The sequence below is a fragment of the Neovison vison genome, chromosome 14 (genome assembly GCF_020171115.1).
Source record: "Neovison vison isolate M4711 chromosome 14, ASM_NN_V1, whole genome shotgun sequence".
NCBI lineage: Eukaryota > Metazoa > Chordata > Mammalia > Carnivora > Mustelidae > Neogale > Neogale vison.
Genome location: NC_058104.1, coordinates 7,836,465 through 7,864,102, shown reverse-complemented (window position 1 = coordinate 7,864,102; position 27,638 = coordinate 7,836,465). Strand labels below are relative to the sequence as shown.

Sequence of the window (27,638 nt, the reverse complement as noted above, 5' to 3'; positions counted from 1 at the left end):
CACATCTGGGAAGTTTGAAGGACCCAGAAATATTCAGCCTTGGAGAAGAGATATCTTGGAGAGACATGAGAACTGTCTCCCATTGAGGTCCTTCTGCAGGGTCCTAGGTATCAAAACCAGGGTTAAAAAGTAGACGCCGCTAGGGGGCATGTCTCAGCTTGATTTAAGGAAAAGTTAAATTTTGATTTAAGGAAAACTTGCCTGTGTCTGAACATTTTGGGAGATGCCGAGGTAGAGCATGTGGGGGCCTTGTGGGTCTTTGGCCTGGATGGATCCTTTAACATCCATTCGGGGATTCTGTAGTTTTCTCAGCTTTATGAAACTTGGTTAGTCTTCATATCTCTGACCTACCTTTTCAAAATTTGCAGTGAATCTCACCAAGATGGCATAGTTCTCATGGTTTCCAATAGAAGTAAGACTGTGAACTAGGTTATAGGGGTAAAACAGAATTCTGAAATATTGTAAAAATTGCCTTTGGATTTGGGAGGCCTTAGAAAAATAATATTTCTTCACTTACAAACAATCTCCAGTCCATTTTCCATGTTTATTTTATTTAAGCTGCATTGGGACAGGGCATTAAAATTGTCCACATGAGGAATTACTTCTAGAAAACAGCCAGGGCACACAGACATTACATATTCTGTCTTTGACGTGAACATGTAGGATCTCAACTAAAACAGACCCACTGTTACTGTTATCCAAGTGCTTACACAGCTTAGGCGGTTTCAGAGAAGCCACATTAATTTTAGTTCCTCTAATGGCTGGGTATTTACACCCTCAAACCCTTTTCCCCCACAACTATCTTTATTCTGTAGCACTTGTCTCTTTCTGGCTTGCACTTTCTTTTGCATAGTAAACATTCTCAGGATATCCAGTTTTTCTATTTTCATGTTTTTCCACTTAATGGTCTGCTGTTGAGATCTGTGTCACCCTGGAAGAAAAAAAGAGAGAGGGTGAGAAAAACCTTGTAGATCAGAGCTGGGAGTTCTGACATCTTCGCTTCCTTCTTGCTAGGGAAACAATGTCCTCTGGATGCCTGGGCTGCGGCTGCACAGGCTTCCTTCCTCATAATGGACACCATTATTGGGTCATAACTGGTCCATTCTGTATGAGTTTGTGAAGGTTTAGAGACACCTTTGGGCCTGGACTCCATACAGGTCATCGAGAGTGCTGGAGTTCGGTCCTTTGGATACAGTAGGGCCTGCTTGCCGCATCTCATGAGGGGCCCACAGGCTTGTTTTTCCATTGTGATATGTCTTCCCAGGAAAGAAAAGCTACTGCTCATCACACCCCACACATGGATTTAAAAATTTACCAAGATTTCCTTAGGGAAATTATGGAATACTTGTACCCCGTGAGGCCCTTCCCAACCTCATGCATGCTTGTCTTGCTAGCTTTGTCTCCCACCACTTCCAGCACTGTCCCCTCCTCCTGACGCCTCTGTCCTAGTCATGCTGTTCCCTTGTATGGATCTGACCTCTGCACTTTGGCATATGTTGGGTCTTCTATCTGGAATTCCATTCTTTCTTTATCTGGTGAGGGATTAATTTTACTTACTCTTATAAATTTCCATTAAAAATATATTCATTCGGGGTGCCTGGGTGGCTCAGTGGGTTAAAGCCTCTGCCTTCAGCTCAGGTCATGATCCCAGAGTCCTGGGATCGAGCCTCGCATCGGTCTTTCTGCTCAGCAGGGAGCCTGCTTCCTCCTCTCTCTCTGCCTGCCTATGCCTACTTGTGATCTCTGTCTGTCAAATAAATAAATAAATCTTTAAAAAAAATGTATTCATTCATTTTACTTAATATAAGAAACAAATGCTTTTATAAAATTCTTTGATCATGTATTTGGATGTCATGGCTATATCAATTGCTGTAAAAATGTCTATAAACTTCCTCTCCATTTCTGTACTTTTGTTATCTTGGGCAGGTAACAGATGGACCACTCATTGAGTGGCACTGCCTTAGACTTTTCTTAGACTCTTTTTTTTTTTAAGATTTTTTACTTATTTATTTGACAGAGAGAGAAGGAACAGAAGCAGGGAGAATGGGAGAGAGAGAAACAGGTCTCCTGCTGAGCAGGGAGCCCAATGTGGGCCTTGATCCAAGGAAAATACTGAGTTTGGTCAGTATTTGTGGGACTGAATTTAAAGCCACTTTGGAAAATTAAACTCTTGTGGGGTCTTGGCTGAGTGTTGACTCATGTACTAATTTGCTTAAGACATCTCATGGCTACTGATGATGTATCTAGCCTCGTGACCAACAAGGGGAAATGGGATAAAAAAAAAAGCCTCGTCACACTTGGGTGCTGTTGGCAGGATGGTTGGCCTTGTGGTTTGGAGACAGAGCTGCTGAATCAAGACCAGCCCCCCAGGAATAGACAGTCACCAAGCCAGGGCAGAGGATTTGTTTCCTAACAGATCTAATCCTTTCCAGGATTAGATAGCTAATCCTGGAGGCTGAGACTTAGCAGGTAGAAGGACTGAAGTACCTCCTGAGTCTGGGTGGCACAGGAAGCCTCCTGGGTAGCCCTCACCAAGGTGAGAGTTCAACAGATGGGACCTCTTGCAGGGTTTTGCCCCAAGAGGAGATGGTTATATATTAATGGTATATTCATCCAAAGGCAAGCCTTTGGTTTCCTTAACTTCTTGACTTCTAACCATTATTTAAGAGTTAGAGAATTAAGAAAAAGAGTATTTCCTATCTTTTGTTTCCTCCCTGAGCAAATGGTAAGAAAAGACTCGGCTTGAATTCTAAGGTCAGTGGGGTTATCACTTTGGTCTAAAATGCAAACTGACCCAGTACTGAAAGAGAGCTGTGAGTGGGGAACCTTACCCTCACAGGGGCTGATCTGTCCGGATGTTTGAGCACAAGGCCAGAAAAGAATGCCCATAATACATAGAGTTTGGACCATTGTACACTGAGACTTCAGCTCCATCCCCTCCCAACCTAAACCAAATCCTTGATCTTTTTTTTTTTTTTTTAAATATTTTTTTCTTTATTTATTTGTCAGAGAGAGAGGGAAAGAGAGCGAGCACAGGCAGACAGAGAGGCAGGCAGAGGCAGAGGGAGAAGCAGGCTCCCTGCCGAGCAAGGAGCCCAATGTGGGACTCGATCCCAGGACGCTGGGATCATGACCTGAGCCGAAGGCAGCTGCTTAACCAACTGAGCCACCCAGGCGTCCCCAAATCCTTGATCTTGAGTTGTTCTGTTTAATCCTAAACAGAGGGCAGCCTTATTCACCTCCATAGTAATCAAAATAGAAGACAGTTTGCCTTTCCATAGCACAGGGCTTGTATGACCATAAGCAAGTCACTAAACTTCTCTGAGCTCATCTTCCTCATCAGGCAAATGGAGATATTTATGTATCTCTTTACCATAGGATAAATAAGATAGTGAGAAACGTTACCATGTGCCTAGTTCTGGTAAAAGTAGGAGAAACTTCTGTTCCCTGGCTCTGTTTCTGTAAGGGGAGATTTCTGCTACAGCGTTGGTTCTAACACGTCTGATCACACATCTGGTCACCATAGGGTTGGTTAAACCACAGATGCTGGGCCTATCTCCCAATAACGTCTGATTCAGTATGTCTGGCGTGAAGTGTAAGAATTTGCATGTCTAGTAATTTTCCAGGTAATGCTGATATTGCTGCTGGTCAAAAAGACCACGTTTTTATGGAACCACTGCTCTGGAATAATGTTCTTCGCCACTTTCCTCATCTTTCCCTTGCTCCACTCATGGGAAGGGGAGTGATTTATCCTGTGTTTGGAAGCAGGAACCAGGAAGGAAGGGACGACCCTCTCCCCATCTGGTCTCTCCTTTTGGATCTGCTTGTAGGTTTGATCGGTTCTGGTCATCCCTCCCCTCGGAGTAGGGGCTGCTCCTTATGGAGCAGGGCTGTGGTGGTTCAGTTCTGCAGGTGCCTTAAATTCTGGGGTGAAATACAAGGATGACCAGGTTGGATACCCATTAAATTCTTAATCTAGAATTATAATAAGACTAGCATTTTGACTTTTATATGTTTGTTTCCTATTTTTTTTTCTCAGTTGCTTCTGAATGAAAGAAAATAAAGAAAGGACTATTTTACATTGTCCCCTATGGGATAGTGCTCAGAAATAGTAGCAGCAACTAATTATTATTATTATTATTAATGTAAGAAGTCTAAATTCAACCAGTATTGATGAAATCCTTAGGAATAATGATATTGTGGAGATGTGAAAGATGGGAAGTATACATTGGCTGTAAGCTTGGAAATGTCCTTACGGTTGTCCAGTGAAAACAAACATTAGCACCTGTCTGCCAGGCCTGATGTCAAGTGGCATCAGACATGGAAACTGCCTTCCAAGAGCTTCCATCCAGATGGGGAAGCATCATGACCTCTGGACCCTGTGTTACAGGTGGACAGCACCATGCCTGAGGGCTTCGAGAATGCAGAGGGAGTGTTGCCACTGAAGAGATGGGAAAGTTTTGGAGCTCCCACTGCATGAGATCAGGGCACACAGGAAGCATCGAAGTCAGAAGGAGCAAAGTAGGGTCAGGGAAGGGAACTTTGGAGCATGGGCATTGCGAGTGGAGTCCATACCTACTGGCTGTGGGCTGGGAGGTGGAGACCCTCATTCCTCGGAAAGGGTTTTGGAGGAGCCTGTCTTGGACACCTGGATGATCTCCACAGACGTGATGCCTTTACCGGCCACGCGGTGTCTGGTGCGCAGCTTGTTCAGGGCGGTCTCTGCCATGCCAGCCCGCTCCTCGGCGTCATCCAGCTCGTGCACTGTCTTCCGGTAGCGAGCCAAGGTCTGGTTGGCCTGCTCCTCCTGCGACAAAGGCACGGCGGAAAGCGGTGTAAACCGGACTGCTTCTGCTTAAATGTGCATCGTTATCAGCTCTACACAGACGCAGGAGAGTCCAGCCGTCCAGGACTTTTAGCTGATTCTCTTTTGTCCTTGACACCCTTATTTCTAAGTAAAATGTACTCTGTTGCTGCTTCTGTCATTTGTGGCTTTAGATGTCAGTGAGTGGTGCCCGACTATGAAAGATGCGGATCTAGCGCATTCCCTGGCCGCCAGCACTCACCTCCCATCCCGTCATCTCCCCAAGAGAGTCATAGTGCTGCTTTGGTTAGAACCATATTAACTGTCAGCCTGGTCTTTATCGAGCCTTTTGGGAAAGGCGTTGGTTGTGTGGGTGGCTGATGGAGTCAGTGCGGTAGCCCCAGAATGGGCAGTGAGCAAAGGCAGGGTCAAATATCTATGTTGGGGTGGGGTGGAGGGGTGGTTGCTGCCAATAGGTGGACCCGTGGTTTGGGGTTGAGACTCGAAGCCATCCTTTGCTAACCTTTTAACTTCGATTTTAACATTTACTAACATAACATAAATATCCCATTCCGGGCTGTTTCCTCACCTGTGAAATAGATCAAGAGTATCAGTCTTCCCGCCTTGTATTGGGAGGATCAAATAAGGAAAGGGTCTTGTATGTAACAATAGGAGCAGGAAAGAGACGTCATCCTGGCAGAGACCACAAGGGGCAGTAGAAGAAGGACAAAGGCCGCCAAGACCTTCCCGGTTTTAGAGCACAGCTTGCTGTGGGTACCTCAGTTAGCACGGGTGTTCTTAGGGGATCTTTTCCTTTTCTACATGTTCTTATCTCCAATGTGTGGTGTCCGTCTGCTTCCAACAGGGTAGCGAGAATGAAGCGCCATGGACATAAAGCTCTCAGGGGTCATCTTTTGGCCAGTAGCAGATTCCTTCCCTGTGGTTAATTCTAACCAAGTCTTGAGACCTGGGCTGGGAAGGGACGGCGTATAAAGGATGCGCAGTGGGCACCTACCGCTTCTTCAATCTGCCGCTTGTAGACCTTCAGTTTGTTCTGCAGCTTCTCCACCAGCTCCTGCATGCGCTGGTTGGTCTTGTGGTCCTCCTCGGTCTGGAAGACGAGCTCTTTGAGGCGGCGCTCATTCTTCCGCAGCGTCTTGACTGTCTCCACGTGCTGTTTCTGCTCACCGTCCAGCTCTGTCTCAAGTTCCTTGATCTGGGGGAGAAGAGGAACATGGCTGAGGGAATGCAGGTTTTTGGCCTTGGGTGGGGGTGTCATAGCTGCCATGTCCACTTCCTCCTCGGAGAAGAGCAGGCAAGCCCTGGCCAGGAGGGTCAGGTGGCTTTTGCCTTTCACACACCTGCTGTGGTTGTCAGATGGGTCCCTTTCCCTGAGCCTCAAGTTTCCTCCTCTGGGAAGTCGGGGAGGCGAGGCTGGACAAGGTGACCGACCTCCTGGCCCCTCTAGCTCTGACACCCCACGGGTGAAGACTAAGGCTTGTTTTAAGAAAGTAATAAGGGGGGAACAATGTTGGAAATAGACTGGGCAGGTGAAGCACATTCTGGGGGAAAGGCTTCAGGGGGAGAAGGGGGAAAGGAGACCTAAATAAATTACAGCTCTTGTCTCAACTTCTTTTTCCTTCCCAGCATCTGAGTAACCCAATTCCTCTTCAAGCTCTGGGCATGATGGTTTTGGGAAAAGGCCCCTGCCCAGCCACAGCTCCCCTTTCTCTCTTCTGGCTCAGCTCAGGGGTGGCCTCACCCTGGCTTCCAGTTTCATGATCGTGCGCTTCCCTCCTTTCAGGGCCAGCTGCTCAGCCTCCTCCATCTTGGCCTGCAGGTCTTTGATGGTGATCTCGTAGTTCTTCTTGATTTTCTCCAGGTGCATGCAGTGGTCCTGCTCTTGCCGGAGTTCTTCTGCCATGCGGGCCGCCTGTGGGACAGGAGAAGAGTGGGGAGCTGGAACTGGGTTCCTGTGCAGTCTCAGTTCCTCTGAGAGATGCGGGACCTTGTCCGCTGGTCTCTGGAAGACCGAATGGTGGACAAGGAGACCCTTGTTTGATGTGCTGCTGGGTTTTAGTAGGGGGGTACCCCATGCTCCTGGGTCCCTCTGAGTGAAAGGGGAAGAGGCAGGCTCATGCACTCGCAGCCAGGCCTCCTAGTCCATAGACTCCACCCGCCTGGGGATCTCCAGGCCCTCCTTGCTGTCTCCTCCATGAGGCACAGAGCACAGAGGGTGGGAAGAGCACAGATCTGGAAGAGGAAGATGTAGGTCTGCATCCGGCCCCTGTGTGGCCTTCAGCAAGTCATTTTACCCTTTCATGCTCGTGTTCATTCATTCCACAAGTATTCATAGAAAATCTGCATACCGGGTATGGGTGTGTGCTTTCCGGACATAGCGCCAAATAAGACCAGCAATATCCTGCGCTCCTGGCATTTCGAACAAGTGCAGGGAACCAGGCGATGAGGTCTGTATTCCCGTATCTTTAAACTGGGGTCCATGGTTTCTGCCTCTTAAAGCTGTGTGAGTCCCCAGAGGGACACTGGGGCAAAACCACTGGCAGCATGTCCTGCTGAATCTGCCCCTGAGCCCCCTGACATGAGACCCATCTTCCTTTCACTAACACTCTCCTCAAGGCTGGTCTAATACTCCTCCTTGCCAGAAGGCCTGCCCAGAAAACCCCACTTTCAGTAGCTTCTTTGACCCAAGCCCTAGGCCTCAACTGCTGATCTCTCACATGGTCATGTGTAACTTGTAATTATTCCTTACTTTCATCTGTTTGGGCTTTCAGAAAAGCCTCCAGACTCCTCAGAGCAAAGACCACAGTCCTACTGGCAGGTCCCTATGCATAGTGACCCTTGAGGGGTGGGGTGGGGTGCCCAGGCCTTTTCCACCAGCACCAGGCAGTGTGCGCACTTACGTCAGTCATGGCTTTCTTGGCCCTCTCGTCAGCCGAGCGGAACTCACTGATGAGCTCCTCGTGCTCATTGGAGATGCGCTGGACATCTGACTCCAGCTTGCGCTTCACCACCAGGAGGCTTTGGTTCTGGAGGGGAAAATGAAGACATCGCTGTGAGCCAGAAGTCTGTGCAGCCTTCCCGTGTCCAGGAAAGAAAAACAGCCCTCTCCTAGACACATTTGCCAGCCCCCCCCAACAGGAAATGGCCCTGGGCTTTCTGCTTGGGGTTGGTCTCTGCCTGCATTTTTCTCGGTTTTAGAGCAGAACTTATGTCACAAGGAGTCCAAGAATAATGTCATTTAGGCCTGGGGTAGGTGGCAGCTCTAGAACAATCCTGAACTCAGAGCTGGGAAAACCCAGGTTTAAGCCCCGGTACTTCCACCTACGTGGATAAATTCTTTACCTCTAGGCTTTGGTCTTATATCTAAAATAGGGTTATAATTCCTATATGTCCCATGCACATTTTTTTTCTTTTGGTGAATTCACATAAGATGCTTAGTAAGAATTAAGCTGTGCTGCTAAAGTTTTGCACTATCAGGCGTACTGGTGTTACCACCAGCAGGAGATAAGGGTCCCCACTGTTGACCATGGGTCATGGTTTTTCATCTGAAAAATGAATGTCAGACTTCAGAATATTCTAAATCCCTTCCAGTTCCGAAGTTCTGTCCTCAGGTACACTAGAGATAATGGTGATCCTTGAAATTGGCTAAGTCATCAGCTCTGAGAAGTTTGAATTTAAAAGTTTAGATTTCTGGGACGTCTGGGTGGCTCAGTTGGTTGGACGACTGCTTTCGGCTCAGGTCATGATCCCGGAGTCCCGGGATCAATTCCCACATCAGGCTCCCAGCTCCACGGGGAGTCTGCTTCTCCCTCTGACCTTCTCCTCGCTCATGCTCTCTCTCACTGCCTCTCTCTCAAATAAATAAATAAATAATCTTTAAAAAAAAACAAAACAGTTTAGATTTCTGAGGTCCCACCAGAGACCCACTGGATCAGAATCTCCAGGGGAGAGTCTAGGAGTCTTGGAAAGCTCTGAGCAACAGTGTGCCTGCACACACTGGAAATGGTTAAGATGTGCAACTTACGTTAGGGGCTTCTTGCCATAACAAGTAAAGTCTCCGCAGGTGAGTTCTGAGGATTTCCCAAGTGGGGACACTATCCTCCTCTGTTCTGAAGGGAACCCACAGCATCTGGGCACCATCCTGGCTTGTCCCAGTGCCCCAAGTGTGGGTCTGCCTAGCACCCCCCAGGAAGCCAGCATCCTACCTGGATGTTGACCTCGTTGTGCCGCTCCGTGATCTCTACCACCTCCTGCTCCAGCAGCTTGCGGGAGCGCTCGCTGCCCTCCAGGCTGGAGCGCACTTCCTCCAGCTCGGTCTGCAGCAGGCTCAGACGCCGCTCCTGCAGGTTGTACTGCTCCCGCAGCTCCTCGTGCTGCCGAGCATCCTCGTCCATCTGCATCTGCAGGTCCTGGGGGGCAAGAGGACCTGGCCTGAGCCCACCTATGGGGCCCTGGCACTGCCTGGGGCTGGCCAGGTCTTAGGGCGCCCGGATCTTCATGGGCCAGGCTCAGCAGGGAGCTGGGGCGGTGGGGTGCAGGCTGGGGAGGTGGAGGCCACAGGGGAAGAGAGTGCAAGGTGTAGACCTGCCCTTGGGGAGTTTACCATCTGGTTGAGGCCTAGCTGGCCAGGGCCCAGGCATCCAGAGGATTTGTCCTGTGGGCGGTTAGCATGAAGCCAAGGCTTCATTACCCCTGCGGGCTAATCCACATCTCCCTTCTCCTGGTCCTACTATTTCTCTAGAGTGACTATCATCTTTTTGAATACGAGTTTTATTTATTTATTTATTGCCTATCTGCAGGGATGTCTGTTTGTTGTGTCCATTCTTGTATTTCCTAGACCTAATACAGTGCCTAGACCAGGCGGGTCTCTAATAACCATGTGTTGAATGTGTAGATCCAGCTACAGAGGCTTGAAAGACAAGCCTGATGATGGAGAGGGTTAAAGGAAGACTTCAACTCTATTTATGTTTATTAAAGAGTGGTGGACAATAGTGTATTATGTTCTTCATTTTTCTGTGCCTAAATTCACTTTCAATAACCAAAAAATGACTTTAAAAACTAAGACAGGCCAAACTTTCTCTTTTCCTGTCTTCTTCCCTCTTTGCAGTGGTCCAGAATATGGACTTTGGTGGCTGGGGCCTCTCATGTATGCAGTCCCCAGGTCTCCTGCTCCCTGGACTGTCAGCCTCCCCCCCGTTGTCACTTTTATGCCTCTCTCCCAGCTGCAGACATGCAGAGTCAGCTTCCTGGAAGCCTGTAGACTTGGGAATGGCTAACTTTGTGATTAGTTCTTACTCCTCCCAGATTGCTACCTTGATTTGTTGTTGCAGCCTCTTCAGTGTCTTTACAAGTTCGCTGTTGTTCTTGTTGGCGTGGTCTAGCTGGATTTCCATCTCATTCAGGTCCGTCTCCATCTTCTTCTTAAGCCGAAGCGCCTCTGCCCGGCCCTTGGCCTCTGCCTCCAGGCTGGCCTGCAATGACTCAATTGCGCGCTGGTGGTTCTTCCTGCAAGTCCAAACAGAGAAGGCTTTGGCATGCTGGGCCCACTGGTCAGGGTGTGATAACCCTTGCTAAATAGGTCTGAGAGCTTCAACATGGATATGGCCACCATATTTGAAATTAGACCGTATCTCCCCTTAAACATGTAAGTAGGGGAGCATTGTGGTTTGGGAAACAAAGGTTAATGTTTACCACCTATCTTTTGGGATCTCAAATCATTTAACATGAGAAACAGCCTTGCAAGGAAATTGAGGCTCCATGATGACAAAAAACATGTGAGAGATTTAGCACATAATGGAGTCAGGATTGAAACCCAAATGCTAGCCTGTTTTTTTAAATGACAAAATGTGAGCCTTGGCCATACGAGTCAGTTTTAGGTCTCTCTTTAAAACAGCAGTCATCACTTGATTGTGTTTACTATATTTAATTTTACTGTAATCAATGTAATGAACATTTTCACAAAGCCCTCATATAACCTGTATTAATCTTCCACAGAAGGGGACCAGAGGAGGTAATTCAGATGTCCAAAAAATAGTTGTTTCATTGAGGGAAACAAATGGGTAGCATGTAAAGATCCTGTGTCCTGCCCCACACTGTGTTCACCTCTGCTCCACCGTGAACACCTTCCACGTGCTTGCACATTACTGGATTTGCAGCACTTTGAGATATATTCAATTTCTAGACATGGGAGGAGGTATAACATTCTCAGAAGGGAATAAAATTTTGATTCACTTTGACTTAAAAAGTAAATTCAAGAAAAATTATATAAAACAGGTTGAAAAAATTAAAGAAGATCTAAATAAATGGAAGGACATTCATGTTCATGGATCAGAAGACTTAATATTGTCTAGGTGGGATTCACTGCAATCCCTACCAGAATCCCAGCTAACTTCTTTGCAGAAGTTGCCAGGCTGATCCTAAAATTTATATAGAAATGTAAGGGACACAGAATAACCAAACAATCTTGGAAAAGAAGAACAAATTAGAGGACTCACTCTTCCCAATTTCAAAGCTTACTACCAGGCTGCAGTAATCACAACATTGTGGGGGTGCCTGGGTAGCAATGTTGGGCATTGTACTCTTGGTTTCATCTCAGGTCATGGTCTCAGGGCTGTGAGACTGTGCACTTTGTTGGACTCTGTGCTTGGCGTGGAATCTGCTTGAGATTCCCTCTCCCTCTCCCTCAGCCCCTCCTGCTTGTGCTCTCTCTCTCAAATAAGTAAATCTTAAAAAAAAAAAGACTTTGTGGTCCTGGCATAAGGGCGGACTTATAGATCAATGGAGTAGAATTGGGAATCCAGAAATAAACCCTGGTCAATTCATTTTCAACAAGGTTGCTAAGACCATTCAATAGGGAGAGAAAAGTCTTTTCAGAAAGTGATTCTGGGATGACTGGATAGCCACATGCGAAAGAATGAAGTTGGATCCCGTACTTCACACCTTCTATGAAACTTAACTCAAAATAGATCAAAGACCTAAATGTAAGAGCTGAAACTATAAAACTCTTAACTAATCTGGGAAACATAGACAGAAATTTTTGTGACTAGATTAGGCAATGGGTTTTTAGATATGATACCTAAAATACAAAGCTACCAAAGAAAAGAAAAACAGATACATTGAACTTCATCAAAATTATAAACATTTGGGCTTCAGAGGGTATCATTAAGAAAGTGACAAGGAGGGGTGCCTGGATGGCTCAGTCAGTTAAGTGTCCAAGTCTTGATTTTGGCTCAGGTCATGATCTCAGGTCCTGGGATGGAGTCCTGCACTAGGCTCCCTGTTCAGCAGGGAGTCTGCTTGAGATTCTCTCCCTCTCCCTCTCCCCCAGCTCATGCACATACACATATTCTCTCTTTCTCTCTCTCTGGAAGAAATAAATCTTTAAGTAAAATTAAGAAAGTGAAAAGGCAACCCACGGAATGGGAGAAAATAGTTACAAATTATATATCTGATAAAAGAAGGGTCTAATATTCAGAATATATAGAGAACACTAATAACTTAACAATAAAAAGACAACCTGGTTTTTAAAATGGGCCAAGGACTAGAATAGACATTTCTCCAAACAGGATATAGAAGTGATGGATAAGCACATGAAAGATGCTCAGCATCATTAGCTATAATGGAAACACAATTTCAAACCATGGAGAGATACTACCTCACATCCACTGGGATGATGGTGATAAAGAAGATAATGATAAATGTTGAAGAAGATCTGGAGAAACTGCGGTCCTTAACACTGGGAATGTAAAATGATACAACTGCTTTGGGAAATAACCTGACAGTTCTGCAAAAAGTTAAACATAGGGGCGCCTGGGTGGCTCAGTGGGTTAAAGCCTCTGCCTTCATTCAGCTCAGGTGTATGATCCTGGGGTCCTGGGATCGAGCCCCGCATCGGGCTCTCTGCTTGGCGGGGAGCCTGCTTCCCCCTCTCTCTCTGCCTGCCTCTCTGCCTACTTGTGATCTCTGTCTGTCAAATAAATAAATAAATAAATCTTTAAAAAAAAAAAAGTTAAACATAAGAGCTAATGTACAAACCAGAACTAGGTATACTTCGAAGAGAAATGTAAACCTAGATCCACACAAAAAAATTGTATATGAATATTCATAGTGGCATTATCCATAGTAGCCAAAAGGTGAAAACAGGATAAATGTCCATCAACTGATGAATAAATAAAATGTGACCAGCCCAAATGATGGAATATTATTCAGGAATAAAAAGGAATGAGGGCACCTGGGTGGCTCAGTGGGTTAAAGCCTCTGCCTTTGGCTCAGGTCATAATCTCAGGGTCCTGGGATGGAGTCCTATATCCGGCTCTCTGCTCGGTGGGGAACCTGCTTCCCTCCCCCCGCTCCCGCCTGCCTCTCTGCCTACTTGTGATTTCTGTCTGTCAAATAAAAATTTTTTTTATTAAAAAAAAAATAAAAAGGAAGGAAATACTTCCTGACACATGCCCCAACATGGATGAAGTTGAAAACATTCTGTTGAAAAAAGCCAGTCAAAAAGAATCACATACTGTATGATTCCACTTATATGGAATGTCCAGAATAGGCAAGTCCAAAGAAAGTTGTTGGCTATATTAGTTGTTGCTTCAGGCTGGAAGTGGGGGTGGTAGGGAGGTATGGGGCATGACTGCTAAGGGATATGGGTTTATCTTGGGTTTATCTAAACTTGTAGTGATGATTGCACAACATAAAACCATTCAATTTGGGGCCCCTGGGTGGCCCAGTGGGTTAAGCCTCTGCTTTTGGCTCAGATCATGATTTCGGGGTCCTGGAATCAAGCCCCACATTGGGCTTTCTGCTCAGCATGGAGCATGCTTCCCCCCCTCCCCCCGACTGCCTCTCTGCCTACTTGTGATCTCTCTCTCTCTCTGTCAGATAAATAAATAAAATCTTTAAAAAATCTTAAAAAAAAACCCTCCATTCAATTTTTCCCTTGCCATGGGCACACTGTATGTAAATTATATCTCAAATGTGTTGTAAACTCACTCTCTCTCACACATGCATGTGCAAGCACACATGCACACACCACATAGTGGCATAGCTAGGTATTCAGGGTGGGGGTCACATTTAGCCTGATGGCCACAGAATCATGGGGCCCCTCTCCCCAGTGGCTCCCCACGTCCTGCAGGAGTGATTGTGGAGGATGTTGTAAACTCAGGAAGCCACAGTGCGGAGAGATTTCAGACAGGCAGTTCAGGAAGGGTGCCGATGTGGACAGTTGCAAGTGTGTTGATCTTTTCAGAATCACAACAAATCATATTTCTGTAAACCAGAACCTAATGCTGAGTCTAAAAATTTCTTAGAACCTCAAGCAGCACCAGAGGACACCAGACTGAAAAGGAATTTCCAAATCCAGCACTCCTTGGCACCCCAAGAGATCAATTTTTTTTTAAGATTTTATTTATTTATTTGACAGACAGAGATCACAAGCAGACAGAGAGAGAGGCAGAGAGAGAGGAGGAAGCAGGCTCCTTGCTGAGCAGAGAGCCTGATGCAGGGCTCAATCCCAGGACCCTGAGATCATGACCTGAGCCGAAGGCAGCGGCTTAACCCACTGAACCACCAGAGGCGCCCCGAGATCAATTTTTTTCCATGATGTGGTGGATGTTCTCTAAGGGTTCATGAATGTTAACAGTAACATAGCTGTGTGGCTTCACAGGTTACAATGTATTTCATATCTACCATCTCATTTAATCTTCCCCACACCCCAGAGCTGGGATGAGGAAGCCATCATCATTCACATCTGTTAGATGGAACAGTTGCACTTACCTCACAGCGGTTTTTTCCTAATTTTTTTATTGTTGGAAAATGCTCATTTCATGAAATTTCCTATGTTAACCATTTTTAGGTGCACTGTCCTGTGGTATTAAATATATAATACTATGCCACCATTGCCAACATCCATCTCCAGAACTTGTTCCATCTTATAAACCTGAAATCATGTCCCCGTTAAACACTAACTCCCCATTCTTCTTTCCCCCAGCAACTACTGTTCCACTTTTTCTTTTTTTTTTTTTTTTAATTAAAAGATTTTATTTATTTATTTGACAGAGAACACAAGTAGGCAGAGAGAGAGGTGGGGCGGGGGGAGGAAGCAGGCGCCCTGCTGAACAGAGAGCCTGATGTGGGGCTGGATCCCAGGACCCTGAGATCATGACCTGAGCCGAAAGCAGAGGCTAAACCCACTGAGCCACCCAGGCGCCCCTCACTTTCTGTTTCTATGACCATGACTGCTCTAAGTACTTCCTGTAAGTGGAATCATACAGTATCTGTCTTTCGTGACTGGTTTTTTTCACTTAGTACAATGTCTTCAAGGTTCATCTATATTATAGCAGGTGTCAGAATTTCCTCCCTTTTAAAGGCTGAATAAAATTCCATTGTATGGGGGCACCTGGGTGGCTCAGTCAGTTGGGTGTCCAACTCTTGATTTAGGGTCAGGTCATGATCTCGGGGTTTTGAGATCGAGAACTGCGTTGAGCCCTGCACTGGGCTCCATGTTCAGCAAAGAGTCTTGTTTCTCTCCCTCTGCTGCCCCTCCCCTCAACTCATGCTTGCGCATGTGCTCTCTCTCTCAAATAAATCTTTAAAAAATTCCATTGTATGCATAGAACTCATCTTTTTAATCCATTCATTTGTCAGTGGACATTTGGGTTGCTTTCATGCTGTAGCCCTTCTGAATAATGCTATGAACACAGGTGTAGAAATCTCTTTCCAAGACCCTGCTTTTAATTGTTTTGGGTAGATACCCAGAAGTAGAATCGCTGGATCATATGTTAATCTTACTTTAAATTTCATGAGGCGCCTCTCTACTGTTTTTCACAGCAGCTGTACCATTTTACATTCCCACCAGAGGTGCACAAGAGTTCCAGTTTCTCCACATCCTTGCCAGCGCTTGTCATCTTCTGTGTTTTGGATTGTAGCCTTCCTAATGTATGTATGTAATTTTGATTTGCATTTCCGTAAGGACGAGTAATAGTGAGCATCTTTCCATGTGCTTATTGGCCATTTGTATATCTCTTTGGAAGAATGTCTAGTCAAGTCCTTTGTCCATTTTTGAGTTATTATGGGTTATTATCTCATGTGGTTTTGTGATCACTTAAGTACTATATTTCAAAGTATTCACCTAAGTTGCCCAAGGTCACGTTACTAGTAGGCGGCAGAGGCCTAGGTTTCTGGACTCTACTCCATCATGCTACCTCAAGTCAGCCTCCCATTGCCTTAGCCCCATACCTCGTAGCTTCAAATTCCTCTTCTTTCTCATGGATTCTCCGGTCGATGTCAGCTTTCACCTGAGCCAGTTCCAGCTGAATCCGAATCACCTTGCTCTCTTCAACCTGCCAGGAATATAAACATCAGACTTTCTGGCCAAGTAGGTCCGTGGTCCCTGGCCAGGGGTCCAGCCTCCCAGGTGATGACCATGTGGTTACCTCCAGGGAAGACTCAGCTTCCTCCAAGGCCACCTGGAGTTCTTCCTTCTCAATCTCCAATTTTTTCTTCAACTTCTGCAGCTCATGCACACTCCGTCCTCCCTCACCCAGCTGATCAATCAGTTCCTTTATCTCCTCTGAGGAAGGAATATTCTCATTAATAAGACACATGAGGACCACCAGCTTCCCAGGGTCATCGCATGTGGCATGGACAATGCAACGTCAGGGCAGAAACCGGCACTCCTAGCCTCACTGTAGCTAAAGAGAAACAACATACTCCCAAGTCATAGACTCATGGAGTATCAGAGCTTGGACATTGGAGAATAGTGGGTTCAAGCTCCTCATTTTATAGTTGAGAGATTGAAGCCCAGAGAAGAGTGAACAAACACAGAGCAGCTTTGGGGCCAGTGGCCAGGACTCCCCGGGACTGTGAAGCCTTCTTTTCTCAGAGAGCCCCTTCTCCCCTCTGCTTCCCCGCCACCAGGTTTGAAAACCAACCTCAAAAGAAAAGGCCAGAGGATTAGAGCCTTTCAGATCTCCTTCCTCATTTGGGAGACCTCTCTTGCCCACCCAGAGGAACCCATAGGGACCTACAGTCGCCTGGAGCGGTCACAAATCTCAGCCCACAGCCAGAGGTGTCCAGAAAAATGCAAGTGTCCTGATTAACCTGTGACCAAGCTCCATTTCTACATCAAGCCCCTCTGAGTTCAGAGAAATCTCATTTAATCCAGGGTCTCCCCACTTGGGTTTCTAAGTTCCAGGTGGGGTTTAGAGAGCACGGGGTGGGGGGCATCATCCAAGTTTCAGCTGTTGGTGTCCACCTGTGCGGGCATCACAGACACCCTGTAGCCCACATGGCTTCCCATCACCTGTCACCTGAACATAGTGGCGGTTTCCGGAACATTCCCCACTGGACTGCTCTGGGACAACCAGCAATGCTGTGATGCTGCTTCACCCCCTCTCAGCCCAGGCAGGCTGCTTGGCCACTCTCCTCTGTGGCTTCCACCGGGCTGAGGCTACTTTACAAGTTTTTGTTCTCACCTGTGCTTCACCTGCCAGGTGAGGTGCATATCCCTCTTAACCCCTAGGTTACCAGGGAGTTTTATCATCTGCACTAGGAGCTGGTGCAAGGGTGTGGGTGGGGAATGGAGTAGAAGTGGAGGCAGGGCCCTGGGCCATCGGCAGGGCCCTCATCAGTGCCCCTCAGCAGTGCCTCATCATCACCTCCCTATTTTCTGCCATCTCCTGGTCCAGGCAGTCTTGGTCTGGGTGTTCTGGTTGTTCTTCCCCAGTCTTAACTCATGTATTTACGTTCAAGTCCTCTAGTACTTAGACTTTTGAGGTTACAAATGCAGATCCTTCCTATCTCAAATGCTGGGCTCTCACGATTCTCCCCTGTAAGCTGACAGCTTCCCAGGGAGGGACTCTAGGACCTTGGGCAGATTTGGGGGACAATCAGGGACCATTTGCTTTTACCCTCCATCAGGCACCTAACCTGAATGGAGGAAACCCTGTATTGACTGATTTCATTTGCTGCTCAGCAAAACAGGGATCCCAAAACAGCTCTTGAAAATAAAAATACAGACATTTCTCACACAACTGATTTGGGGATTAGAAACATGCACCTGCCATAAAAGCAAATAAAGCAGATCTCTGAATGGCGAAATGACCCTCAACAGATAGCATTCTTCCAAGAGTATCTAACAGAATGAAGTTTCAGCCTGAAGCCTCCGATACGTAAGAAATCATACACGTAGGGCACCTGGGTGGCTCAGTCGGTTAAGTGTCTGCCTTCGGCTCAGGTCATGGTTCCGGGGTTCTGGGATCGAGGCCCGCATTGGGTTCCCTGCTTAGCAGGGAGTCTGCTTCTCCCTCTTGCCCCACCCACTTGGGCACACTCCCTCTCTCTTAAAACTAACTAAATAAAAATCCTAAAAAAAATTCTTACATGTGTATGTATATTATGTCCGTATGACAGATGTAAGGACTCCGTACACAAAGGGCTCTGCTGAGCCCCTATTGGTTCCAGCCACTCTCTTGAGTGAAGATTTCACATATCTTCACACCCATCTTCCAAGGAAGACATCATCTCCCCAACTTACAGGTGAGGAAACTGAGGCACGGAAAGGTTAATTGCCTCGCCTGCTTGAAATGCTGCTGCTGAGTGCCCGAGTGCTTTTACACGGAGTTGGTAGTATGTATTTATCGGGTGCCTACCAAGTGCCGGGTGCTCAAAGCCATGACACGCTCAGGAGGAAGGAGGCCCCGCCTGAGTCTTTGTCCCTGTCCGCAGACTCACCCTGCAGAGTCTTGTTCTCCTTCTTCACGGACTCCAGGTGCTCCAGGGACTCCTCATAGGCAGTCTTGATCTTGAAGCTCTCTGTCATGTACATGCGGCACTCCTTCTGCGAACTGTCCACTTCCACCTGCAGCTCCTCACACTTCTGCTGCCACTCGGCCAGCATCTTGTCGAAGACCCGTTGCTTCTTGTCCAAGGCAGCGGCTGCGGCGTTGGCCTAGGGAGAGGTGGGGCTGGTCTCCGCGGGTCTGACTTTCCAGCCCCTTCCCCTCCTCGGTGCTCCTCCCCAGCTTCCCTGCCCGTCCCCAGTTAACTGTGGTGACCACAGACTTCTTGAGGTCTGAGAGATAATTCCACATGTACGGCACCAGCACGGGGCAGGGAGTCTGGAAGGAGCCACACCCCTCACATCTACTATAAGACGTGTGACCTTCGGCAGTCCATCTTATCGTCCTGGGCTCGGGTTTTCTTAGGTGTAAAATGAGGGATCTGGGACACAGCAGCCTTCCCAGATTTAAAACATTCACCCAGGGATGCCTGGGTGGCTCAGTTGGTTAAGCCACTGCCTTCGGCTCAGGTCATGATCCCAGGATCCTGGGATGGAGTCCCGCATAGGGCTCCTTGCTCAGTGGGGAGCCTGCTTCTCTCTCTGCCTCTGCCTGCCGCTCTGCCTGATTGTGTGTTCTCTCTCTCTCTCTCACAAATAAATAAATTAATTAATTAAAAAAATCTTTTTAAATAAATAAATAAAACACTCACCCAACTCTCCATAACTTATTTCTCTGTAATTTACTAATATGTGTTATGTGTCACTGTCCAACTCAGACATGGGTTTGGTGGTTCTTTTTCTTGTGAACCAAAGCTGATATTTCTCAGATCTTACTTTTCATAGGCCTTTCACCTTTTTTCATAACTGTCTGGCAAGTATGTGTCTGCTGTGTTGCAATATTGAAATTTGTAAATTTCTGCTTAATTTCTTAATTGCAGGGGGTGAGAGAGCAAAAGGTTATCAGGTTTTGGGACTTTTCTCACGTGGATATGATCCTCTGCCTATATGCCCTATCTAGACCAGGACCAGGCTGCTGTGTGCCAGTGGAAATCGTATTTAATCTGGCCCAGAGACTTGCAGATCTGTCTGAACCAGGGATGCAAACAAGAATACTTAGCCACGCAAAGTGTGTGGGATGTGGTTTGCATGAGGAAAAGGGGAACAGAGACATGACAGGCTGCCTGACTTCCTGGGACTAAGTTTTGTCCTCATCACAGACCTAAATTGAATCGTGGCCCGTTGAGTGTTAAGATCGGATGGGGGCCTGTGTCCAGGGGGCCTGAATACAGACCCTGTGCTCCTTCCTGTTGGACCCCCATTTCTTCTTGCTAAGCCCAGGCATGTGATCGTTTTATCCAACTCCGTTTGGGTCCCTTGGATCCAGTGATTATTTGACTCCCTGACCTTCTCCAAGTCGATGGTGAGGTCCTCGACTTCTGCCTGGAGTCGCTGTTTATTTTTCTCGAGGGAGGCAGCCCGGGCCTGGGCAGCTTCGGCTGCCTCTTCTGCTTCCTGGAGCCTGGCGGCAAGTTTCCTCCTGTGGACGAGGGCAAGAGAGGCCGTCAGGGAAACACAGGAGCCCTTGGGCTGGGGGCTGGGTTTGTGGTGCGGAGCTCTGGTGCCACAGCGGAGAAGATGCAAATGAAATGGAGAGTGTTTAGAGGAAAGCAGTCACTGTCCGTCTATCCGTCCATCCATCCATCCGTCCGTCCATTCATTTTTCTGCTCTGGGTCAGGTATCATTCTAGGCATTAGAGAAATAGACCAAGACCTCTGCCCTCATGGATCTTCTGCTCTAGATGGGGGATAGACACAGAGACATAAGCACCGTGGAGAAAGTAAGTTGGGGAAGGGGACACACAAGCAGAGGAAGAGGGCAAGGACCTTGCAGGGGTCTGGGGAGTCTGGCCGTCTCCTGAGCTTTGGAGTGGGAGCAGGCGGCTCCTAGATGCTCTCAACAGAAAATAGGAAAGAGCTAGAGGGCAAGAAGTGGGGAGCTGTAGGATGTAGATTTAGGATCAATGTATAAAGAGCTTTTGATAAGAGATTGATGTCAGCTGGAGCCCACTGTGCTTATTGCTATCTATTCACCACAAATCCCAGTGGGCAGGAGGCACCAGCAAGCAGGCCGGCGTCCCCTCCCTGCCTGCTGCAGGATGACTCACACACACCCATGGGCAACCAAGTCAGCCTGTTCCTATACAAGAAGGTGGCTCAGATCCACATTCATGTGGCCACTATTACTTCCTCAGGCCTATCAAGCAGAGTGTCCACTTCCCTAGTTTGCAAACGAGGAAGAAAGGTCACAAGATTTGAGGGCATTTCACACAGAGTGGCAGAACTGGCAGATTGAGGGCCCTTTCCGCTGAGTGTGGTTCGTGTCCTCCAGCATCACCCAGAGGCCCTGCCCCAGACCCACCAGACCTGTGGAAGCTTCCCAAGCACTTAGGGGCAGAGAAGCCCTGCCTGGAGGTGGAGACACTGCTCCTGACCTCCCTGCAGGGAGCCTGAGCATTTTAGGGCAGAGGCCTTAGAGAGCCTTGAAGAGGAAACCCTTTTTTGAGGAGCCTGAGAACTGCCTTCTCCTGGCTGTGGTCCTGGCCTCCGCAGTGGCTGATGTGGGCAGACCCCCAGCACCACCCCCACCCCAGCCTTCCATGCTCTGTGGTACAGGGTGACCCTCACTTGGTCTCCTCCAGCTCCTCGGTCCTTTGGATGGCATCGGTCTCATACTTGGTCCTCCAGGTGGTCACCTCAGTGTTGAGCTTGGACACGAGGCGCTGTAGCTCCGACTTGCCTCCCTGCTCCTCCTCCAGCTGCTCTTTCACCAGGTCTAGGTCATGCTTGGTGTTGGCGAGACTCACCACGGCCGCGCTTCGAGACTGTGGGGACCAGCCGAGACCATCAGAGGCCCTGATGGTCCCTATGGCCGCCAGGGCCATCCCTCAGACACATACCATGTTGGACCAACATTGTAGTAAGAGGCACACCACAGTCTTGTAGTTAGCTTTTTAACTCGTTGTTGAATCATATTTTTCATGTTCCTTCTACAACTTTATAACTTGCAACTCTCTTCAGAGGGACAGCTCCGTCACCCCAACCCCATCCCCAAACCAACCTTGGATTCTTCATCCAGTTGCCTCTTGTAATCGTCCACCTGCGACGTCAGGGATGTCTTTATCCGCAGAATCTGGTTGAGCCGGCTCTGGGATTCCTCATATTCCCGGCTCAGCTCCCCATTTTCAGCTGGGTGAGAAGGGAATGGGAGAAATACTGGGTGAAATTGTCCAAGCACCTCCAACTTCCAGCGTCCTGCATGGGGTACGGGGCTTCTGATCACGAAGTCCCAGCCCCTGGCATGAGATACAGCAAAGCGGTTCGAAGGAAACAGTGGGGCAGAGAGTGTTTCCTTTGAAAAATTAATTGTCACGGTCTCCGAACCTACACTCTTGTCATCTGTGAACTGATTGTTGGGGCCGGAGGCTAGGAAGGTGTGCATGAGCCAGAGAGGACGAACAAGGGTTTCTCGAGATTTGTGGCAAGTTACCTCATCTCACTGAGCTTCCCTTTTCTTATCTGTCAAATGGGGATATTGATTTTCAGAAGTATTCAGAATGTGGGAAATAAGGCCACAGGAGGCCAGCCGGTTCCCTGGTGTCGTACTGCAACATTGTCTGACTGGCCTGTCTAGGGAGTGTTTCCTTCTCTCAGGGAATAGTGTGGTCGTTTGTCTTGCTGTTACCGCAGATCAGAGTCTGGCCTCTGCAAAGTTAGATGTTAAGTGAATTGTAATAAGTTGCAAATCATTTTTGCCCTAGAGATGCATAGGAGCTCTTCTGGTTTTAAGAAAAAAAAAGAAAAAGAAAAAAGAGAAAGAAAAAAGAAAAAAAAACAAAAACAAAAACAACCAAACCCAGAGGTTGCGGGATTATTGTGTTGTAAGACGTTAACTGGCTTTGGGTCCACCTTAGCAAAGTTATCTACAGGCATCCCTTCCCCAACCGACTGTGTAAATCTCTGCCCCTCAAATGCCCTTTGAAGGCAGGCTTGCCGTTTCCCGGCTCCTTCATTAGTGACACATGCTCACTGTCTGTTAGTATGCGGGTCATGTTTTAAAATGTTTAAAAATTGAGTTGTGTCTGCTGCCCCTCCTGCTGATCTCCCAGGGTGGTTGACAGAACTGGGAGGGAAATGCTTTGAATAGTGTTCCCTGTTTGCCGCTGTAAAGATGATACTTGAAACACTCAGTGGGTATAATCAAATCTCCTGTCACATCACAGGGGATGCGAATTTTCCAAGGCTGAGAAAGCCCTGGGAAGAGGACCCAGCTACTCCTTCAGTTTCCTTGAGGATCCTCATTCTGTTCCATGCGCGGGGCCTCAAGAAGCTATAGGCTGTGGCCAGCTCACCTTGCAGGCGGGTCCTGATGGCGTTGATTTCTGCCTGGTTTCGCTCCAGCTCAGCCACCTTGGCATTGGCTTCAGCTAAGCTGTCTTCCAGCTTTCGGATGTGGGCCTCGGCATTCATCTGCTCGGGAGGAATGAGCCCAGTGGGGAAACGGGGAACAGGCCCTCCCTGCTTCCCACCTGGGTTCCCCTAGTGCAGCCTCCCATATAGCCTGCCTAGTCCTTCTAGAATGTCCCTGTCTCAGAATGATCTCCCTGCCACCCCGCCCTAGCTCACCATGTCTACCAACATAAGCCCTGATCTTTGGGTTGGCACACAGACCCTCCCTCTCTGGCTCATCTCCATTTTATGGTTACTCGGGACCTTGCAGCCCTCACCCAGTAAGACAATGCAATGGGTCAGTTTAAGAAAAAAATACTAGCACAGTGCAGGGATCTGCAGATAAAGTAGGATCTGTGACGATACCTTATGAGTGCCTGAAGTGTGGAGTAGTACTTGGCTGCGACTGGGAACCCCAAGACATCCTCCCTGCTCACCTTTGGAGCCCCCCTTTTGCCTCATGTCACAAGAATGCTTCTCACATGGCCAATGCTTGGTAAATGCATGTTGAATGGCTTACTTGCTTTTCCGTCTTGCCACATACCCCTTTTTCATTGCGGGGATGTATGCATTTATCCTACTAGTCTCCCAGCTCCTTGAGGACGTAGTCGTCCTAATGTAATGGTCATCTTAGTATATGTGCTGTCGAAGCGAGCACTGTAATGGTCATCTTAATAGCTTATATTTATTGAGCTTTTCTTATATGCCAGGGATGGTTGTAGCCCTCCCAACAGCACTATGGAGTAGGGATTCTTAATGTCTCCATTTTAATCATGAGGAAACCGAGGCACAGTTAGGTTATGAACTTGGCAAAATATTTGCAAAGCAGCTGGGCACTGGGGCAGTCCCCTGTGGCTCTGTGGGGGTCCACCCTCACCTTGGACTTTTGCACAGTCTCCATGCTGGCATTGAGGTCATCGATCTCAGCCTTCATGACCTGCTTGTCCTTCTCCAGTTTGGACTTGACCCTCTGCAGGTTCTCCACGTGCTCGGTCAGCTCGGCCATCGAGTCCGTGTGCTTCTTGCGCAGCGTGGACGCCGCTGCCTCACTCTGCAGGGCTGTCTCCTCCAGTTCTCGCCTCAGCTTTAGCAGCTCTGCCTCCCGCTTGCGGTTCTGCTCAATCTGGAGGAGAGGAGAAGCAGAATTTAGCAGAACCGGCACTGGCCTCCTGAGGCTGGACGTGGGCCACCTGCCCAGCGGTCCCCCGCTATTTCTGCACCCCACTGATAGGAGGTCTTAATGGAAATATCCATCCTGAGCCTTTGGGTGGGTTGCCCACCACATTTGTTTAGATAGCGTTGTGCCTTGAGTTGTGCATCCTAAAAAGACACGCTCAATTCTTAACCCCAAATACCTGTGACGGTGACCTTATTTGGAAACAGGGTCTTTGCAGATATAAACAAGTTAAAATATCATAACTGGATTAAGGAGGGTGCCCTAAGTTCTTCTAAGAGGAGAGGTATTTGGATCCAGGGAGACACATGAGAAGAAGGCCACAGGACCATGGAGGCAGGGATGGACTGATGCAGCTACAAGCAAGGAACACCAGAGTCTGCCGGCAACCCCCCAGCCGCCACAAAGGCAGCCTTGGATCCACTCCCCCAGATCCTCCAGAAGGAGCCCACCAAGCAGCCCCTTCTGCATGGCTCCCCATGTCACACAGCCCCGTGACCCCACTTCCTCCCATCCCCCTGGTGCTCAGAATCCTGTTGTTCCCTTAACTTTCCCTGCATCGCTAGACATCATCCCTTCTTAATGCCTTTCCTCCTGGGACCCTGACCGCAGCAGGGCACCAGCTCAGCAGGTCCCTCCACAGCAGGCAGACTGTGGCCAGATGGTGAGGGGATGGGACGTGGAGTCCAGGGAGCCTTCTAGTGCTAAGGGACACTGTCCATATTCCTGCTCTCAGCTCTGACCTAGGGTCCACATTTGTAAGAGACCTAACAACGCGGAATTAGAAGGAGAGTTTCAAGTGTCTTCTGCCAGTCTCCACGTTGCCTTTATGTGAATTGGATGAAGAATGCATCCCAGACCAGAGGCTCAGCTTGGATTCCAGCCCTGGGAGTGTGGGGTCACCCCCTGTATTAACCAGGTCTTCATGTTCTATACTTTGATGCTTTGAGATCTGGGACTTTGCTGACTCTGGAAGGACAGCCCCCTCCCAGGGCTAGCTAATTCCTAGAGATGGCAAACAACCAAATTTCCAAAGCAAAGCATCCAATCTAGAGCCCACTGTCTTCTCCAATCCCTCCTCTATGGGGTTCTCACCCTCTCAGCCATTGTCTGCCTGCCCTCAATACCCCCATGGCCAGGTACCAGACAACTGGGGACAGCCCCTGTGCCCTAGAGCCTGCTGGAATTATCCAAACTAGCCCATCCTAAGCCTGCTTACTCTGCCTCCCCGGTTCTTCCCTGAGAAATGATAGTAGAAGCTCTCGGGTACAATTTCCCTCTGCCCTTGCCTCCTGATGACCTTCGTGCTCCCCTGTGTGGTCCTGCATGGCATGCCCCCCCTTCTTGGGAACTGTCACAGACCCTCTTTAGTGGCAGTCCTCCCCTGATCTGCTGGCCTCACTGCGGCTCACATTTTCTATAAACAGGAATTGCACAGTGCCCACCCTCTGCCTTCAGTCCGCGGCTGCTTCTGTCAACACCACTGGGCTAAGGAGCCCCAAGATAAAGGGGACCAAACCAGCCCCTCTCTTGCCTCTTTATTATTGTTTTCTCCTCAAGTTAGCCCCCGAAATTCTGTTTTTTTTTTTTTTTCCCCACTGCTCATCATCCAGCAATTTTTTTTCTCCCTGCAGGCGAACAGGAATTGGGGTTCCTGGGTCCCCTGAGGGTGGTACCTGAGCAGATGTGGCTCCCCCAGCCTCCTCCAGTCTGTCACTGAGGTCTTCGAGGTCCCGGGCCAGGTCGCTGCGTTGTTTCTCCACCTGGGGAGGATCAAATGACCATGACCGGAGCCTGGTGCAGGAGCCCCCCTTCTCTGGTAAAGACTACAGTGACCACATGGTATCTTGTGACGCTGGGGACCTGCACTTGGGGAGTTCTGCCCTCTGCCTGCCACCCCGCACAGCCAGTGAAGGATGCCTGTGTCCTTCCCCTGCACTCAGTGAGGGGTCTTCGCACCCACCCTACCCTCGGCCTGGTTTGGCTGAATCTGGAGATTAGGTGTGTGCAGATTCATCTCCCCCCAGCTTTCTGGCCTCAGATTCCCACCAGAAAGCCTCCTTCTATCCTTTGCTTTTCTTTTTACATCTTTGTCACTACGCAGAGAGGTGCTATTTCTTCTCTTTGCTTGGAAATTCTTCCCGGTGGCAGCCTGTTGGATTCAGTCTCCAAGTCGCCAGGCTAATGTTGCCTCCCTACCTGCCCCGGGCAGAACGAGCCTCCTCTCCTTGGTCTCACACCAGAAATAGTATCTGTGCATCTTACGTCATAATTAATACTGCATGCGTAGCACCGGGCCTGGTGCACAGCTTGAGAATCAGTAAGGCCTTTTCAATTGGAAACCTGTTCTCTTGCTTTCCTGAGTGGAGTGTCTGCTTACTGTTGGATTGTGGCTGGCACTGGGTCCTTAGACTCAAAAAAGTGCAGAAGTATTTTATTTACCTTGGCTCTCATTGCCCGCTCAGCTTCTAGTTCCTCCTCCAGCTCCTCAATTCGGGCCTAGCACACAAATAAGCCAAGGCGGGTTATCTCTTCTGGGTGAAGTTACAAACTTGCCCACTTGGCCTTTTAATATGGAAATGATGCCAAGTTGCCCAGGGGGACTCGGTCAAAAGCAGAGCGGGAATAGGGCCCAGAGAGTAAATGCAATGGCCTTGAGGCAGGAGGGACGCTGGGGAGTGGCAGGGGAAGGTTGGGTGACAAGGTCAGGGAGGGAATGGGGCAGGTTGTGGAGGGCCTTTGACTAGAAGTCAGAGTGAGGAGAACAAGGATCAGTCTCAAGGACTCTGGGCCAGTCTCGCTCCTCAGGAGACCCAGGCCGCAAGCAGCTGAGGGGGAGCAAAGCTGCCTGGAAGTGCATTTGGGAGGGAGAGCTCTGTTGGTCTCGGTCCCAGACACCAGACACACCTGGTGTTCCTTCAGTTTCCGCTGGAGGGTGGAATTCAGGGACTGCTCGTCCTCATATTTGGAGTTGACAGAATTGATTTCCATATCCCTCCTGCAAGAGAAGGTTTGATTTCCTGAGCGAAGAGCTCTGAGGGGAGATCGGCTGGCTGGTGAGCGAACAGAACCTGGGCTGCCGGGGGAGGCCTTGAACCTACTGAGACCCACTCATGCCTCAGCGCCTGGCCTTCTTAGGTGACTGCCCAGGAGGTCTCACCCTGCAGAGCCCCCAGAATCTGCTGCACACGCTTTCCACTCGCTTATTCATTCACTCACGTGCTGCTTAATTTGGTACAAGTTTATCGAGTATCTACTGTGTGCCAGACGTTGTTTGAGCTTCTGGGGACACATCAGTGAGCAAACCAGACAGAAATCACTGCTCTGGCACAGCTTACATGCTAGGGACTCTGGCT

At 48.5% G+C, this 27,638-nt stretch overlaps 1 protein-coding gene across 1 annotated transcript in view; it reads right to left on the bottom strand.

Annotated features, from left to right (window-relative positions):
* Positions 1-530: 530 nt before the first annotated feature.
* Positions 531-27,638, bottom strand: part of LOC122895581 (myosin-16) — a 61,063-nt gene continuing 33,955 nt past the window's right edge. The window contains exons 26-43 of the mRNA XM_044233073.1: positions 27,190-27,280; positions 26,725-26,781; positions 25,959-26,045; positions 23,986-24,231; positions 23,012-23,129; positions 21,721-21,848; positions 21,288-21,484; positions 20,007-20,139; positions 18,554-18,770; positions 16,255-16,391; positions 16,058-16,161; positions 10,138-10,330; positions 9,031-9,234; positions 7,726-7,851; positions 6,567-6,737; positions 5,820-6,020; positions 4,576-4,807; positions 531-931 (exon numbers count right to left, since the gene is read on the bottom strand). Of these exons, the coding sequence (XP_044089008.1) occupies positions 4,607-4,807; positions 5,820-6,020; positions 6,567-6,737; positions 7,726-7,851; positions 9,031-9,234; positions 10,138-10,330; positions 16,058-16,161; positions 16,255-16,391; positions 18,554-18,770; positions 20,007-20,139; positions 21,288-21,484; positions 21,721-21,848; positions 23,012-23,129; positions 23,986-24,231; positions 25,959-26,045; positions 26,725-26,781; positions 27,190-27,280 (2,611 nt within the window). The 3' untranslated portion in view covers positions 531-931; positions 4,576-4,606. The remainder of the gene's footprint in view (positions 932-4,575; positions 4,808-5,819; positions 6,021-6,566; positions 6,738-7,725; positions 7,852-9,030; positions 9,235-10,137; positions 10,331-16,057; positions 16,162-16,254; positions 16,392-18,553; positions 18,771-20,006; positions 20,140-21,287; positions 21,485-21,720; positions 21,849-23,011; positions 23,130-23,985; positions 24,232-25,958; positions 26,046-26,724; positions 26,782-27,189; positions 27,281-27,638) is intronic.